The sequence below is a fragment of the Poecilia mexicana genome, unplaced genomic scaffold, assembly GCF_051168715.1.
Source record: "Poecilia mexicana isolate PSO_F unplaced genomic scaffold, ASM5116871v1 scaffold_2, whole genome shotgun sequence".
In the NCBI taxonomy this organism is placed as follows: Eukaryota; Metazoa; Chordata; class Actinopteri; order Cyprinodontiformes; family Poeciliidae; genus Poecilia; species Poecilia mexicana.
This window is the reverse complement of record NW_028263371.1, coordinates 18,692,300-18,709,976: the sequence shown is the minus strand read 5'-3', so window position 1 is coordinate 18,709,976 and position 17,677 is coordinate 18,692,300. Positions and strand designations below refer to the sequence as shown.

The 17,677-nt window shown below is 38.7% G+C and overlaps 1 protein-coding gene across 1 annotated transcript; it reads right to left on the bottom strand.

Annotated features, from left to right (window-relative positions):
- Positions 1 to 724: 724 nt before the first annotated feature.
- On the bottom strand, positions 725 to 16,842 carry cd28 (CD28 molecule). The gene is made up of 7 exons (XM_015012349.2): positions 16,609 to 16,842; positions 5,166 to 5,266; positions 4,965 to 5,038; positions 3,187 to 3,407; positions 2,150 to 2,306; positions 1,910 to 2,070; positions 725 to 1,311 (listed from the first exon to the last, which is right to left on the bottom strand). The coding sequence occupies exons 3-7, from the start codon at positions 5,035 to 5,037 to the stop codon at positions 1,207 to 1,209; spliced, it is 717 nt and encodes a 238-aa protein (XP_014867835.2). The 5' UTR covers position 5,038; positions 5,166 to 5,266; positions 16,609 to 16,842; the 3' UTR covers positions 725 to 1,206.
- Between the last annotated feature and the right edge of the window lie 835 nt (positions 16,843 to 17,677).

Genomic DNA, 17,677 nt, shown 5'->3' with positions numbered 1-17,677 from the left:
AATTAATTACATATTTAACTTGCTAACTTAACGTGTAGTTAATAAATTACATATTCAGCTTGTAAACTAAATATTTCATTGTTTGACTTGATTTGAAACTGTGACATTTGTAAATAAATAAATAACATGGTAAAAATATGACTTTGAAAAATGAACAACCATTTTTACTCTTATGATAGACTAAATACCCCACATGAATGTTGTTATTGTTTTAATGAGTAACTCTCTAAACTCCATCACCTTCATATGTTTAGCCAGATGTCAAAGCTGCTCACCATCTGCTGCAGATATGCTAAAGGTCACCTTTAAGTTTCTGGGCTTACACTATTTCTTAACTTGCCATTTACATTGGCACATCTAAAAACATATTTCATTAACAGAAACTAATAAGACAGTATTTCAAATTTACTTCATCTCAATGGTATAAATGATGTGTTGCTCTTAGCCTATTTTAGCTTATCACAAACACAAATAACCATATTTGAGTTTGTCGTTGTATAAGTTATCAAGTTCAAGTGTGGCTAAAGAAAATAAACACAAGAACAGTTCATTCTAGGTTTAATAAGGGCTCTATTACTTTTTACACACATTGTACTAGTTTTGAGCTTGATTGTTTGATTGTTGGGAAACGTTGTTTGAAAATGATTCGTTTTTGCTAATGACTGACAGTGTTATTCAGCAAAACTATACAAATGCAGCTTTGCCAATGAAAAAATTAACAACATTCAGTAAATTCATTTATACACAGTTTTACAAAGGCCACAGGAAAGATAACATTTGTAACAACATTGCGAACCTGATTCTTTTTATCTCAGTGTAAAGCAATCCCCCCCATTAGAAAATGAGGCTTCAGAACATCTTGATACGTGACACAGAACTCTATTCAATATGTAACACCATGTAAAATATACAGTAAAAACTAAACACAATAAAAAAAGGTGAAAGCAATAATGATGCTGAACAATGCAACTAAGCAGCTTAAACAAAGAGGTTTTACTCACATCAGCAGTTTGTACACAGTACTAGCGGTACTAGCCTTCTCACCTCAATACAGGTGCTTCAGCAACTCAAGTCAAATAAACTTAACTGAATCAAAGCCACAGCTTTAACACAATGTGTGTGTTTACAAGAACGTAAACATTAGTTTTGCACTGGAGAAGTACAAAAGCACAGACAGCGAGATAATCACTATCAGTCGGGAGATTTCTACGCCTTGGTCCCACACGAAAATGGTACAGCATCCACTTTGTGAAGCAAGACGTTCGGCGGCATCCTGATAGGTTCCCTTCGGCCTCGCTCACACTGGAGAGTCTGCAGATCAAAGCACAGATATTATTTAGTTTTTTTTTTATTTTTGGGGTTGCATTTATGCCTCAGCTTTAGGAGTTTAGTTGGTAAGTTAAGTTTGGTCACCAGCAAAGCAGAATAAACACATTTCACAACACAATGTGCAGTGATAAAATAAAGAACGCGGTTCAGTATTTGTGGATAATTGCATGGAACATAACTCTGAATTATTTGTAGAGCATATCTGAAATATGTATAAAAAAAGTGTAGCTTAGAAAGGTGAAATACCCAGGCACAGTGATAGACTCATTATTGACTGGCGTTGGCAAAGCAGCCAATCCAAGATGGCTGCTGAGTTTTCTTGGTGCTTATTGGCTGAACCGTCAGTCAGAGCAGAAATAATGAAGATTATATTTCAGCTGCTGCTGTCATGCTAAGGTGCTTCCCACAGTGCATATTAATGCATATTAATGCATATTAATGCATATTTGTGTTGAACAAGACAGTTACAAACATTTTCTGACGCAGTCTCAGCTGTAGCTGCTTTTGGACGGTTGTGGTCTCTAACCCTGCTGTAAATGAACAAGTTCTGAACAGGCGAGAAAACTCTCCATGCTCCTACCTGCAAAGTGATGATGACGATGAGGACACAGATGATGGCTATCACAAGAACTACCACAACGACGCTGACTGCTGGTTTTTTCTCGTTACTCTCCTCTTCCTCCCCCTCGTCCGTCTCGCTCTGCTGTCTCTGGGGTCCCCGGACAGGGCAGGGCGAGTCCTCTGTGGGTGAAACAAGAGGGTGAAGGGCTGAAGGGAAGCCTTCCAGTCAGCAGGTGATTCTCACTTTGAGGTGACCTACCCAGGACATGAAGGAGTGTGCCATTGCCTGTGAGCTGCTGGTAGGGCGGTGGGTAGAAGACCTGGATGGCGCAGCGATAGATATCTGTGTGTGTGGCTTTCAGTCCGGATAGTGTCACCACCACAGCGCCATCTTTCATCTGAACCGCACACCGTCCCTGAAACAGACATTAAACAAGGATTCACCAAACCTTCCTGCACTTTCACGTGTTTATTTGACCCAAAGTCTGATTTTTTACCAACATCTTGGGTTAACTTTTTTCATGATTGCTTTTATCCAACTGATTTTGCTCAGGGCAAACTGACAGCAGCTGTATGTAACTTTAAAAAATATATATGTTTTTTCTTCCATATTTTTTAAACAGCCATCATGTTGTGACAGAATGGTAGGAGACAGATAATCTGTGAAAACATCGATCTCCTGAGCTATTATTGCCATCTGAAGATCGGCAGTAATCCGCCACTCAGAAACAACCAATCAGAGCCGGGAGGAGGGGCTTAGCACTGTCAATCAAGCTTGTGTACTGAGTGCTGAGGTATCCTTGGTGCTAATGCAGGAGAAAAACCCTACCGTTTCAGAAAAACCATTTATCCTCTGTCATCAGTGGCCAGTTGCAGGCTGTGCGACAGGCTGTAGCTTAGCAACAATCAAGGAGAGGGGGTGAGCATGAGAGTGATTGACAGTGCTAAGACCCTCCTCCTGGTTCTGATTGGTTGTTTCTGACTGAGTGGTGTATTTCTGCAGTTAGTACTGGGAGAAGGCAGAAGAAAAGTACACTGTCATGACTTAGTATTAATTTGAACAAATATGTAAAAAACATGTTTTGTATAAAAAGTACAAACTGCAGCCTTAGGGTCAAGTTAATTTGACAATAGGATCATTTCGGTTTGTTGAACATAAAACATCAGGCAGCACACTGATCGAGCCTTTTTAAAACGCTTCACCTCCTCACTGACAGAAGCATCAGATCATGAAGCTCAACATTCACACCAAACAGAAAGAACCTGAATAACAACGCCCTCTATCTGCAGCCTTACTTCTCCATCTTTCTCCTGCTGCATCTCCTTCTGATGCTCTGAGGCGCTGAGGGTGGAGGAGCAGATTTTCTGGTTGCCGTGGAGACCTCTAAGCAGAGACAGCTGCAGGTCTTCCAGATTGGAGAAGAGATTCTCCAGACGCTGTCCAGGTCGGATGATGCAGTGGATCTGAGCCGTTCCGTTGGTGCTCACTACTCTGTAGGGCTGCATCACCTTCACAGCTGCCACAAAGAAAAGGTAAAAACGAAATGAAGTAACAGCTGCAGTCTTACTTCACCTGCAGGTACTCAGCACAGCGTGGCTTTATTACCAAACTAACACAAAATCCTCCAAATCAGCTCCAAACACATTTGAAACCACAGTTTGACACAGTGGTTTTCATTCCTAATGATTCAGAAGTAGCACAAAAAAATAATAATAATAAATAATTGACTATAGAAGGATTTTAATTTAAAAAAAAGAGAGAAAACTATCAACTTTTAAGCTCCAGTATGTAAAACGTACACACTGGAGACATCTGGAGTTGAGAAGGAAACCATTTGATCAAAACACATCAACTGCTTCAAAGTTCAGTTTGGTTCCAAGACATTGCAGCAGAGAAATACTGAAACAGTTTGATATGAAACTTTAGAGGGAATAAACCCTTTGATTAACTGTCTTGGGTGACTAATTACTTTCATAAACCTCACAGCAGGTCTCAGGTTTAGAGACACGGACGGATAGTTTCCTTCAAGCCGTCTGTGTGGGAAAAGCTAGTCAAGTTATATTAGCAGAGGTCACATATGAGCAAGATATAAATCTGATGAAACTCAAAACATATCTTGGTTACATTCCAGCTTATCTCATAACTGAACCATTCATATGTGTCAGCACTGAACAGCCCTGCAGTGAACTCTCATTCAGAGAAATCAGTCTTCAGTATTTTTGCTTCACCTGAATCTCAGAATTATTCTGGCTGATATTAATCAGGTTAAATTAATCAACCAGCGACAAACCAGTGAGTGTCATCTTTATCTCACCATCTGAACACAATGTGCTGTTCTTAATACTAATACTTAGACTCAGTTTGACATTAGACTATAATTTCTTAATTAATAATAGCAGAATTATTAATAACTGCCTTCAGAACTTTGCTTACCCTCAGATAGCCTGTCTGAACCATAGTTCATCAAACTTTCTTTATTACTTATTTTCTGAAGTTTTAAAGAAATAAACATTATATGCTGTATTGAAATACAGTCAGCCAAAAGAAGAGTATGGTGTTCCACAGGGTTGTTCTCTCGGGACATTATATTTACTGAAAAAGTTAAGGATTTTTTTTTTTTTTTTTTTTTTGTCATACCAGATTTAGGATAAATATAACACATCATTTGATTGTCTTAGCAGATGATGGCTAATTAGAAATCCATCTCATTTCTATAACTTGTATTTCCTATTAAGTATTTTTTTCTCTCCTCTACTTTGACATAAATGTCTGATTGGTTTTCCCACTGTTTTTCTTCATGTTTTAAATGGATCTGCATGAACCTAGACATTAGCAACATACTCAAAACTAGACTGTTATATACCAGAATCATGTTGATAAAAGTTACATATATTCTCCTTTTGAAAATATTGTTATAATATACAGTCTGGTAACTACAGTAGAATCACTGTAGTTGTTGTTTTAGCTGTTTCTTTCCAGATCTGAACGTGCCTCCCCCCTGTACAGAAACATTCAAATATTAAAGTGTTTTCTCCATCTATCACTCTATCAGTTAAAACTGGGTTATACTCACAGCTCCCCACAGGCACACTGATGCTGAGCACTGCCAACACACTCCATCCCATCATACTATGAGTCAGGAACATCCTACAGGGTTTCACAAAACGTCGCAGAAATGTTAAAAGTCAAGAACAAGAAAAGCGTGGTGGGCCCACTCCCTGGCTAACCTGACGACCAAACTTCATGAAAATACATCTAAACCAGATGAACTCACCTTTATAGGCTTTCTCAGCTGTCATGGAAACTGTGTGGCAGCACAGGAAATGACGACAGCAATTTGCCGGTAAAGTCAGACAACTTTTAGTGGCTGTGGTTCTACAGGAATGCAGACAAGAACAAATTTCTGTGATTTTCATGAAGTAGTTGGTGTCAGTAGACAATCTGGTTTTTGAAAAGTACGCAGTGTTTAAATAAACTCTGAATATACAAGAAGAAACAAGAAGATAAAGACGGGGAAATACAGAGTTGAATATAAAATCTCTCAAAGTGCAAAAATAACGAGTGTTCCACCAGACTGTCTTCTGTTTGTGCGGGAAACATGCAAATCAAGATGAGTGTGAAACTTATATTCAGCGCTTTTGCACCATAACTTCTGATCGTCTCCTGCACACTCTGCACAGCTCGCACTCATTTGCTGCTTCTTGCTGCTTCTTTGAATCCCTGCTCAGGTTTTATGTTCGCAACTTCCTAAAGCACATCTCAAAGTTTGTGACACACATTTCGAAGCAAATTCAGAACTTTTGATACATGGCTGCTGAGTGGAAACTAATGAACACAAGTCACAAGATCATGTGGAAACTTTAACCGGCTGAATACTTAGAAATTTTGTGGCTTCTGAATTTTCCTTAAGCAAAAAAAGAAAAAAAGAAAAAACTTAAAGCAGTTTTCAGTACTAATATGTTTTCATAGCTTCAAGTGGGTGTGCCTCTGTCTAAATATGGGTCGTCTTATTTTAATTTTAACCTTTATATTTTGTTTTCTCAGTAGCTTTTGCAGCCGATAGCTCCAACAGTTGAAGCCAGTCTTTTCTTCTTGTTTGAGATGAATACTTCATACTTTATGCTGAGTGGAATGTACAATAAAACTTTCGTAACTTGACATTTCAAAGACATATTGGACAGAGAGCTATTGTTTCGCTGAGCTCCTTTAATAAAAGTCCTACTTAACAACAGGCAAAAGAAAAAATACTGTAATATCTGCAGGAAAGCTGAGCCTGGGACGCATTTTATAGCAGACTGAACAGAAAAGCTTGTTTGATTGCAGCAGATATATTACTTGTTTGTTTTAACATCTGGTGTGAGTTTGACAACAGAAATATAAGAAGCATATTAATTAAGAAAAACATTGACATCTTCAGCATTTATCTTGCAAATTCTCAACAGATGCCATCTTTAGGCAACTCACAGGACAAACAGGATCGATTCATGTCCCAAAACATAGAACTGAATCAGTTTTACACAATTCAAATTGATAAACATACATTGATAATTAATCCTTATTTTAATATAAGTGCAGTCCAATTAGGTTTATGATCACAGTTGGTGAATTGTTATTCGTGTGTTGAAGCAAAGTCAGTTGCATCGGGTAACGTTGCTGCAATTCCTGCTCTTAAGCGAACATGAGATAGTGGAAAGAACCAACTCCACAGGAAGACTTTCGATACTAAAAAAAGAATTCTGAGACTTCATTTAGAAAAAGAAAAAAAATCAAGTTTGTCCTAAGCTTTAGCATTAGGATGAGGTGGATTTTCGTTTGTATCAAAATGTGTGCATTTCACAAGACTGCAATGGAATTTTTTGCATCACACAAGTCGTGTGATCAACAACCGCATATTTTACTACTACTGGCAAAAACACGAAGAAGACGACAGGAAGTGGTAGGAGGGTGATGGCATGTCATGTTTTTAATAGCATATCAAGTGAACAAACCGTTTCATGTTTGAGTTTTACTGTACTTCTTATTTAATGGAAACGCTGCAATTACAAAATTCTGTTGGTTTTTTTCGACACGAGTGGAATATCAGTTACACGTTTGTAATGGAAATGCATCTAGCCTCACTTTCTGCTAAGCCACTTCTGGACACAAGAGAAAAAAAAAAACTCAACTGTTGCTGAGAGGCTCTAAATCGTCTACTCAGATGGAACTGAATATTGCATTTCATTTGAAAAGTCAAATTTCCACAGTCAGAGATGATTTGAGGTGCTAAGCTGTTGATGTTTTATCGGGGCACCTACCAGGAAACCTGACGAGCTTTATGGAAATGCTGATTTAATTATGCAGCAGGATGTGGCACCTGCCTACACTGCCAAACACAACAGTACCTGCTTCACCAGGGGTGTCACACAGCTGGATTCCCCTCACTGATCTGACCCCAACCCCACAGACCATCGGTGGGCTGATGTCCAGAGGAAGATGTGACGCCAGAGATTCCTTAAAACCTCAGCTGGGTGATCACCTGCAAGCCGTTCAGCACTGACGCAGCACTGATGCAGCATTGATGCAGCATTGATTCACTACTGATGCAGTATTTCATGCAAAGTGCTGACTAAGCCCTGAGTGCATACTGTGCATACTGCATGGCACATGGAACTTTCAGTAGGCCAACATTTCTGTATTGATATTTCTTTTGTTTGTTTTCTAAGAAGCTGAATTTGGGGGTTTTGGTTCACTGTAAACAATCACGTTTTTGTTTGGGTAGAAATGATTCTGGTTTTTATAAAAAAAATAAAAAAAAAACACATCTGCCCGTGCTGATGGAGCACACCTAAACTGAAACCTAAACTATAACCGCTGGTGTCTAGTGGAAACACTGTTCCAGTGGTTGGGATGTTTACATTCAGTACAGGCTTTAGGTTGTGAAATGTATAAAATCTTCTGATTTATAGTCATGTCCCAGATCAAATAACTTATAATTTATTTGCAGATCTTTCTTCTTGCCTTCCTGAGGAAACACTGTCTCAGAGTTTTGGGATATTTGGTATCCTGAATGTTTTAATAGCACTGCAAGTGGAAAAACGTGCGCTGATAGTCAGGATATGCTTTAGATATGCAATTTCTGATTTAGCATTTTTACATATTTGACTCAAAATGGAGCAGTGATTCTGGTCATAATTCCATTTTAGCTAATAAAATTACATTTAACATGCTTGTGCTGTGTACAAAATTCTCCATCAACTTGCATCACCTCCTTATGTAACATTTTCAAACTGTGGCTCCTCCAGCAGAGCCACAACCAGAGGAGGCTGTGAGGCAGCCCTCAGCTGCACCGCTACTAGACCGATGAGCTATATTAGAAAAATGTAATATGCTTGAGGTGCCGTTTGTGAAAAAAATTAAACAGCAAAAAATGTGGGTTATTTAACCTGTCATAGGGGGGGAGAAACAGGAGTTCGCTTTTCTAAGTTGCATTTTCACCATTGTTATTTATTAATTTATAAATATCACAGTTGTAAACTAAATATTTAATTCAACAAAGTTCTGTATCTAAATATTTAGTTTGGTGCCAGTTAGTTTAATAAATTGCCCCAATCGTGCCGGACTTTGACATAAATTTCTCGGTTTCATTTTGTGTGAGAACATGCTTTTCTTTTACGGACATAAAAAGCGCCACAGTTTGGGTCTCTCTATGTTGGACTGTTCCGTATTTAAACAAATGGGTTCAATAAATAAATCAAGCCTCAACATTATTAAATTTTTTTTTACTATTTTTTTTAAACAAATATCTTAAAATCAAACAAGAATAGTAGATGTCAGTGGGTATTTTTTTGATACCTGCTAGAACAAAACAGAAGCCTAGAGATGAACTGCATCTCTTGATGCTTGAAATGTAACATTACCTATTTACATCTCAAAACTTTCGTATGATTATACTTATGATATGAGTTTAAATCCACTTTCCTTTAGTCCGTTCAGATAATGCTAAACACGTTTTTTATTTTCTTTAGGACTTCATTCATTTACAATTTTAGTGATTTTTAAGAACTGGTCTGAAAGAGGCTTGTTATTATTTTACATGTTTTTATTGGCTGTTTTTATTTAATTGAAATGTTGTTCTATTTAAGTAAATTGATTGTAAATTGTAGCCCACATACATCAATGTGGCCACATATATCTATGTTTTTTTGTGTGTGTGTGTAATGTCAAATTATATAAATTATATTAGTTCTGATAAACACCTAAATCTTGAGTTTTTCTTAACTGTAAGCTAACAGAAACAACCACTTGCACAGTATCACTCTACTTTTATTAAATCTACTGAAAATGAACTTTTTCAAATGAGTTTTTCCAGTAAATAAACTTAAATGATTTTCTAATTTATTAGGATGAACCTCCATATCCTCATCTGGATTTCCATCATTTAGTTTCATAACGTGGCAACAATTACCAACCAGTTCAAATGAATCCCACCAGTAGCAGGGGTCAAACACCAAGGTCAGAATTGTGCCAGATGGTTGTTGACTAATGTAATTGAGCATATTTGTCTTTTTTCTGATTAAACTTTTATTCAAATGTATGTTTGTAGTTTATTTTACCATAGTTTACTTTGAGTTTGCATCATCAGCTTGCTGTCTGTGAAGGAGCATCCGGATTAAATAAAGATAAAAATTAATAAACTGCTTTATTAAGCACTTTGCACATTAATATTGGATGACCCATTCACAGGGTAGACAACATTACATCTTTTTTCTTTTTCTTTCAGGGATAAGACTCTCTATGACTGTTTCAGTGGTACACAAAGAGTTAACAGTTGTACAGAAAATGAATTTCCTTTTTTGGGTAATGTCAGAAGCTATGACTAATCTTCCTTCATGTTTAGTCAAATCACATCCCATGTTCTTTAGAAATGTCTCAGGCGTGTTCGGTTTACTAAGAAATGGAGATAGGAAATTTTAATCTATGATAAAAGTGCTGATTCTGCTGCCATTACAGAAAATTCAATGTCTGCAACTTCTGCAAGAGCCTGAATGGCGTCTTCGTCAACATGAGCAGCACTGCTTACTAAATGTGGTTCCGCAATAGTTTAATACTCTGATTTTTGAAGGCAGGTCCATGAGAAACCTTCGTTTCCCTTTTTAGACCAGTTTTTAGAGCTTTTACTACACCGGGATCGTTGTCGTTTGTCAGTTGGTCATTATTTCTCAGCAATCATTTTGAAGTGATTTTCTATTTTGTATTTCTGCCAGAGTTGTCCTTCCTGTTGAAACAGATTATTTCAAATGTGTTCATTATTTTTAGAATAGCATACAAAGTAAAGAGGCCCAGACTTGCCTCTCCCCAGCCACTTGTTCCAGCTCCTCTTGGGGAATCCCAAGGTATTTCCAGGAAAACTGAGAAACATAGTCCCTCCAGTGTGTCCTGGGTCTTCCCTGGGTCCTTCTCCTGATGGGATTTTCCCGGAACACCTCACAAGGGAGGCGTCCAGGAGGCCCGAGCCACCTCAACTGGCTCCTCTCGACATGAAGGAACAGCGGCTGCTCTACTCTGAGTCCCTCCCAGATGACCGAGCTTCTCACCCTGTCTCTAAGGGAGAGCCCAGACACCCTACGGAGAAAACCCATTTCAACCGCTTGTATCCGTGATCTCTTTCTTTCGGTCATGACCCAAAGCTCATGACCGTAGATGAGGGTAGGAATGTAGATCCTACCCTCGTAGATCGGCCGGTAAATCGAGAGCTTCGCCTTTTGACTCAGCTCTCTCTTCAACACCACAGACCGGGTCAGTGCCCGCCTCACTGCAGACGCTGCACCAATCTGTCTGTCGATCTCCCCCTCCATGTTTCCCTCATTTTTGAACATGACCCCAAGATACTTAAACTCCTGCACTTGGGGAAGGGCAAACTCCTCGACCCGGAGAAGGCACTCTAACCTTTCCCGGCTCAAGACCATGGCCTCGGATCCTCATCCTGGCCGGTTCACACTCAGCTGCAGACCGCTCTGCAGCTGAGTGATCTGTACATCACGTCTTAATGAAGCCAGTAGGACCACATCATCTGCAAAAAGCAGAGATGTGATCTTAAGACCACCAAAACGGATCCCCTCCACACCTCGGCTGCGCCTAGAAATTCTGTCCATAAAAGTAATGAACAGAATCGGTACAACGGGCAGCGTTGGTGGAGTCAAAGACCTCACTGAAGCTGTTCACCAGCAGGCTTGAGGCCTTGGTAAAGTCCAGTTAGAAGAACACGACTGCAGTATATTTAGGTGTGTATTTGAGTCTTTATGTGTAACATTCACTGTTTAAATAAATAAGCAATTGGTTCTTTTTTTTTATATTTTCTATTCTCGCAATATAATTTTTTCATGCTGGGAAAAATACACAATGTTTAGAGTAGATTATCAGAAACCCCAAATGTCACCATTCATGCCATGACGAGAACAAGAAATGACTGGCTGGGCATGAAAGTGTGTAAAAGGTTCAAACTAATTCCCTGATCATGTTGTGTGAAATTTAAAAAAAAAAAAAAAAAAAAAAAACCAGATGTTTTGATTTGCTTCGTTTTGTTCCACCTGCTTGTAAGGTCCCGTGCTTACTCAGCAAACCATGATAACATCAGGAGCGTATGAGATTCTGAGATTCTGAGATTCCTGGATTCGCTGCAGCACTGAAACCAGCTCCACATTCAGACACCACGAGTATCTGATCACATTCTGCTGCAGCATAGTAAACCACCGTGAAACAATGACAGCAGCAGAAACATGCCACCGTTTCCAGGCCGACTGCCGACCGCGCCGCTGACTGTAACTTCAGTCAGCTCTGTGAAAACAGGGCTTAACCCCCACACCCAGAGTTTCCAGGCAAAACACACGAGTGACGTCTGCAGTGCAGCAAATGTCTCAACATCAGCACTTTCACAGACATCACTCGCAGAATTAGCTGTTTTCCGCTCTCTGCACGATATTGCTGCAGTAGAACTGAAAGGAATGCGTGCAAGATGAAATTACAAAAATGATTGTTTCATAGCAGAGGAATCAATGGTGATGACTGAGTGTTTCTTTTGAAGAACGGGAAGAAATTGAGACGTGACAAACGAACAGAAAAAGTGACTTAAAAGGCTGTTCAGTTTTTAATGTGAATTTATAAAATTTATATTTATTTTGCTTGTGTTTTTGTGACAGAAACGTCATCGAGGGCACTTTTGAGTTGGCTCACTACTTACACATGAGAAATGTGAGACTATATTGAACAGGTTATTTTTTTTTTTTTTCTGATGTCTGATGCCTGTAATAACAGAAATAAAATGGTCAAATCATATTTGAGTTGTTTCTGGAAGTTGGTGTGTATGGATATGAGTGTTAGATGAAGTTGTGATATCGCATTATGTACATCTTGTGACTTGTGAATTAAGCTGAATAAAAATCAGATCTTGATGACGTTGTGATATCGATAAACAAATTGATAGAACATCATAAGCAAGTGGTTTATTTACACCCTTCTTGAAGATCTAAGCTCCGCTGCTTCAGGTTCAAACTTCAAAGTTATCAAAGGAGAAACTACAGCACCCAATCAGCGCTCTGGATTACAATATCTACGAAGCCATGAATTCATTTTCTTTAGTTGCAATTACATTGAGTCAAAAATCTGACTTTCTTGGTAGCAAAACACCAATATTTTGTTTTTAATCATTTCTATGAATTCTGGCTTCTGTTTTCTTTTCTTTTTTTTCATAGATGATGTAAATAAAGTCGTCATTCGCATTAATGACTTTATTTATCATGCAGATGATGCAATCATCTAAACACCTGCTCCTTCTGCAGCACCAGAGCTTCAGACTGAGCTGCAGTCAAAGAAACAATCTGTAAATGCTCTGAATTTGGTTCTTAATGCCCAGAAAACAAATCTTGTGTTTTCATCAAAAACTTTGTACAATTTTAACAATCTAGAAAGATTTCAGTCTGATGACTGAAAGGGTGACCTCCTGGAAGTTGGACATGAGGAATGATGAAAAGCTTTCATTTAATATAATACAGATATTTTATGTGAGAGATTACTTTAAGAAGCTTAAAATCAGAATTGGTTTTTATTCTATTAACAAACCTTATGGGAGTGTTTACATTTCTGTTGGGTTTTTTTTTTCATCTTTTGAAAAAACCTGCAGGTCTTTAAAAATAAATAAATAAATAAATAAATAAATAAATAAATAAATAAATAAATAAATAAATAAATAAATACCGGAAGATAAAATACAAGATTAGATTGTACAAGATTGGCAGATTTGAGGAGTACAGATGCACAACAGGAAAATCATCATCATGTTTTCTTTATGCACCAACACACATGAAGCTTTTTTTTTTTATCTGATTATGCTGTTTTCAATAACTGTACAGTTACAGATATTACTGTTTCCACGAACCCACGAGGACAGGACTCCTTACAGGGACACTTCACACACTCCACACACACATTAAGCTGGTGTGTGGAGCTTAATGTGTGTGTGTCAGAGATCATATTTACACAAGTAACTCATAAATTAAAATTCAAAGTACAGAGATATTCTGATTAACTTGCAGAACAAATCTGTAATATAGATAAATCTACGATGATATTTGTTTGTTTTGTGTATAAATAAATCTATCATAAAAACAGTTTTTCTAAACATTCCCTACACAAAATAAATGTACAACTATGAACTTTTAAATATTTGTAATGGAAATATGTGACATTGAAAGATGGATTTTTTATTTATTTTTTTTTTTACACAATTCTATCGGGGCTGCAAATAAACGCAAAGACTTCAATGTCAGAAAAAAATGTGGAAACTGAGAGGTTTTTGTGATTCTCACAGACTTGGGCTCCACTGAGCCTCAAAGCGGGAAGCTAAAATTAGAGCCATGTGACATCATGTAATTACATGTGACCCGTTGCCCCTGCATGAGTGTACCAACCACATCCTGACGACAGAACGGCGGAGAGCTTTGAACAGCAAACAGCAGGAAAACAGGCTGCTACATTCACAGCTACTAAACTTTGACTAATTCATGCAGAAAACATCCAACACTGTTTTCTGAGTCAGCCGTTGAAATGGACTTGTGACCCAGTCCTGCTCTCATTGGTGGATTTTCAATAGGATGTTGGACTCTAATATTAACTTTAATCTTAATTTGTAATAATCTTATTCTAAACTCTTTTGAGAATGGCTTCATCATGGAGGGTAAGGACACATGAAGGCCACTAGGTGGCGTTGTGCTTTTACTGGTCATCTTGAAACTAAAAGGTTGCAGCTGTGACCCCCTGTTGGAGCCTTTTTGTTTGGAGTTTGCATCTTCGTTTTACTTTTCCTTCTGCCTTCGTATTAAAAAGTCTTCCTGTTAGGAAACAAGGGGCCCATTGGAGTCTGTATGCGTGGCTCTAGGTCTCTGTGTTGGCCCCCGTAAATCAGTGGCATCCCACAGGGGATTCTCACCTCACAATGACCGACTGCTCGCTCTGAACATATACTTCTAAAATAACGCAAGTCGACACGGAGATGTAATGCTAAAGATGAATAATCAACCATATGGAATCAGGAGAAAAACAAAACAACTTGTTTTTGTAATTTTCCAAATTGTTTCTTTTGTCTTGAGATCTTGTGATGCAAAATGAGAACAAGTAGAAGTAAAACAAAAAAATTAAGGTAAGAAAATAAACACACAGTAGGAGAGAAAATACAATGTATTTTAGCAAGTCAGAAAGTTTCACTAGTTGTTTTGGGTATTTTGAGTTTTAGGAGTTGGTAGATTTGAGGAGCACAGTAGAAAAACCATTATCCTGGTTGTTATTCTAATCATACCAGTAATCAATCATTCAACCAATTAATCAGTCCATATAGTCAGAACAGTCCAAAGTACCCCACACCCAGGCCAGGCTGGGTTAAGATTTAGTGATTTCTGTTGACCCGGCAACAGAAAGCGTGCCTAGAAGTTGGAAATAAAAGGGCTGGATTGATCATGATGCGGGTCAGCCTGTAGTTTGGAGGCTGTGATGACTGAACATCAGCCCTGCTGTCCAGTTGGATCCACAATGCTGGGTCCACTTCAGATTATCTGTGCAGAACAGATTATCTGCTTTGGATGATGACTTGGGAGCTGCCAGAAGGTGCTGAACTTTGTGGTCTGTGAACTAACTGTTGTTGATCGGGTTCTGTTGGGTTGACAGATACTGAGAATTTCTTGGACTTTACTCTGAAAAAAGTCCAAAAAATTCAGTGAAGTTGAATGATTTGTCAGGTTTCCTCGGTCTGATGTTTTCCTCATCAGACGTTTCAGGTTTTAAGGTTTCACACTAAGAGCGACATTTTAATCCAGCCCCCTTTAATGATCAGAACACTGTCACTTAAAGCAAAGTACAGATCTTCTTAGGACTGGCTGTAGATGTCAGCCTAATTTAGTGCAGAGTAAAAGTCATCATATTTTTCATTGTTTCCTGCAGACTTTGCATCATTTCCACTGTCTTAAACTATAATGTTTCCTGTTAGGAACAGAGAGATGTAATTCCCATGATGCTTTGCTCTACTTTACTTAAACGCCTTAACTGGGTGTTGGCTTGGTACTGAAACCATAACAGTTCTCTTCATGTACTCCCCAGTTAGACGGCCACACCGTTCCAACGCTGTCAGTGAGCTGCTCCTCCCTGTTCTGACTCAGGGTGTGGAGTTCAACTGGAAAAAGATTAATTAAATGTTGCTCCTTTCTTTATTTCCTGTACAAATATTTGTAAATTAACAGAAGGAACTGGAACAGGTTTTTTTTTGGGAGTGTTTAGAAGAGTTCAGGAAGCTGTGAGTGTTACATGTACTAAAAAAATACATGTTGGGTGCTGTTTATATGTAATTACAATATACATACATCAGTTAAGTTAACTTAAGATTCATTCACATTGAACAAGTTAGAATAGTCAATCAGTTAATTTAATGAAGACTAAAGTAACTTTGAGGCAACGAGTTGGCATATTTTTAAAGTTAAGACTAATTCCACCCGTTCTTCACACTGTGGCCAACTGTGAGAAAAATCCTGCTTTAAAGGTGAAGTTAAAGTTGATTTCTATGGCACATTTAAGTGACAAGGCAGTTAAAGGACTTTACACCATAAAAAACATAACACAGTAACAAATTATGAAAAACGCAACATGCATTACTAGCTGAATTTATTTCTGGTTCATCAGATTCTGTGACTGAATCTGTGAACTGAAGACAAGCAGAACCAGAACCAGAACCAGAACCAAAAGGTGTTTCAACAAAGCATCAGTGTGCACACCTGTCCCAGGTTACTACTGCTGCTTTTGAGCTTTGTGTTGTTTCCTAATGGATCAATTTGTTTTTCGCTTAAATTCCACATTATATGTAAATGGTAATATGTAGGAAAGGTTTTGAAATTGTTTATCAATGTCTCATTTATTTACATCTTAAAAGCCTGGCTTTTTTTTTTCAGAGCCGCTCCAGGTCTCATCCTGGCACCTGAAACCCCTTTTCTTCACTGTGATGCATTTTTACAGAGCTGAGCCTGAGGAGAGTTTCATCCTGCATGTGTTTTCACTTGCAGCAGACTCCGCATGTAAACACTCTGCAGATTGCAGACAGAGTGCATAAGATTTCACTCATACTGAAAGCTGTGTTGGTTGAAATAATCTTTGGAGAGTTTCTACTGCCACTCCACTGAGCTCAGGCTGAGTGTCTGTGTTCCTACCCGAACTTCATGCAGCTGCTCCAGAGGTGATGAGTCTACCATCACCATCCACATGGGCCCAGATGTCCTACACAGAAGAAACTGTGATTCCTCTGCTGATCACACTGAAACCAACAGCATCTCTGCAGATCCTCTGCAGCAGCAGCAGCAGCAAGGCACACCGTGAATCAGACAGTCATACTTCCTGGAAGAAGTTGTAAAACTTTATTCTAAAGCGCCATGCATCGACATACAAACACGTGTCTGAATCCAACTGCACCATGCATGCTGAAATAATAGCACAGCAGACACAACACTCTCTGCACACCCAAACAGGGTCAGGGGACGAGAAACCGCAGCCTCACCCACACTCGTCACAGCTTTCACTGATCTGCAGCAGGAAGCTGCAGAGGCAGGAAATGAGGTAAGACGTGTGTGCACCTCAGGGGGATCTGATCTGATGATGTCAAAGTGTTTTGACATGTGAGTGGTGGTTTTGGGGGTTGAGGGGGGCGGGGGGTGACAGTACAGGTAGGAGGAGGCAGCCAAAGCATTCTCAGATCTGTACCTGGAGGTGGTGATTTCCACAAACTCTTTCCAAAGAAAGACAAAGTGAAAGTTCAACAGAATTATATCAAAAATAAAGACTGACATAAAGAGAGTGGGCAACATGAAGCAGATTACAGCCTGTACTGCTCATCTCCTACATGGCTTTGCCTCCAGACAGCAGTCTGACCCTCCTGACCGTTTATAGTTCAAAGATTCAGTCTGCTTACAATCCTAATGATTCAGTTCAGTTCAAAAATTCTCTATTTATTTATCCTAAGGGAGAATTAAAGGCACAGTATCATGTGTTTTCCAGGCACATAGTGCCACTTTACAGCACAATAAAGTAACTATGTCAACTTCATTTTTCATAACATTTCTGTATTTGTCAAACATGACTCAAAAGAAATTTGTCTTCGCAGTTTGACGCCTTGAAATGAATACTCTGTCTCTTTAAGAAGCTCCTGCTCTCTCTGACACTCTGTCTTCAGGAAGTCATCACAACAACGTTCCTCTATTAACCCTTTAACAACATTTTTACCGG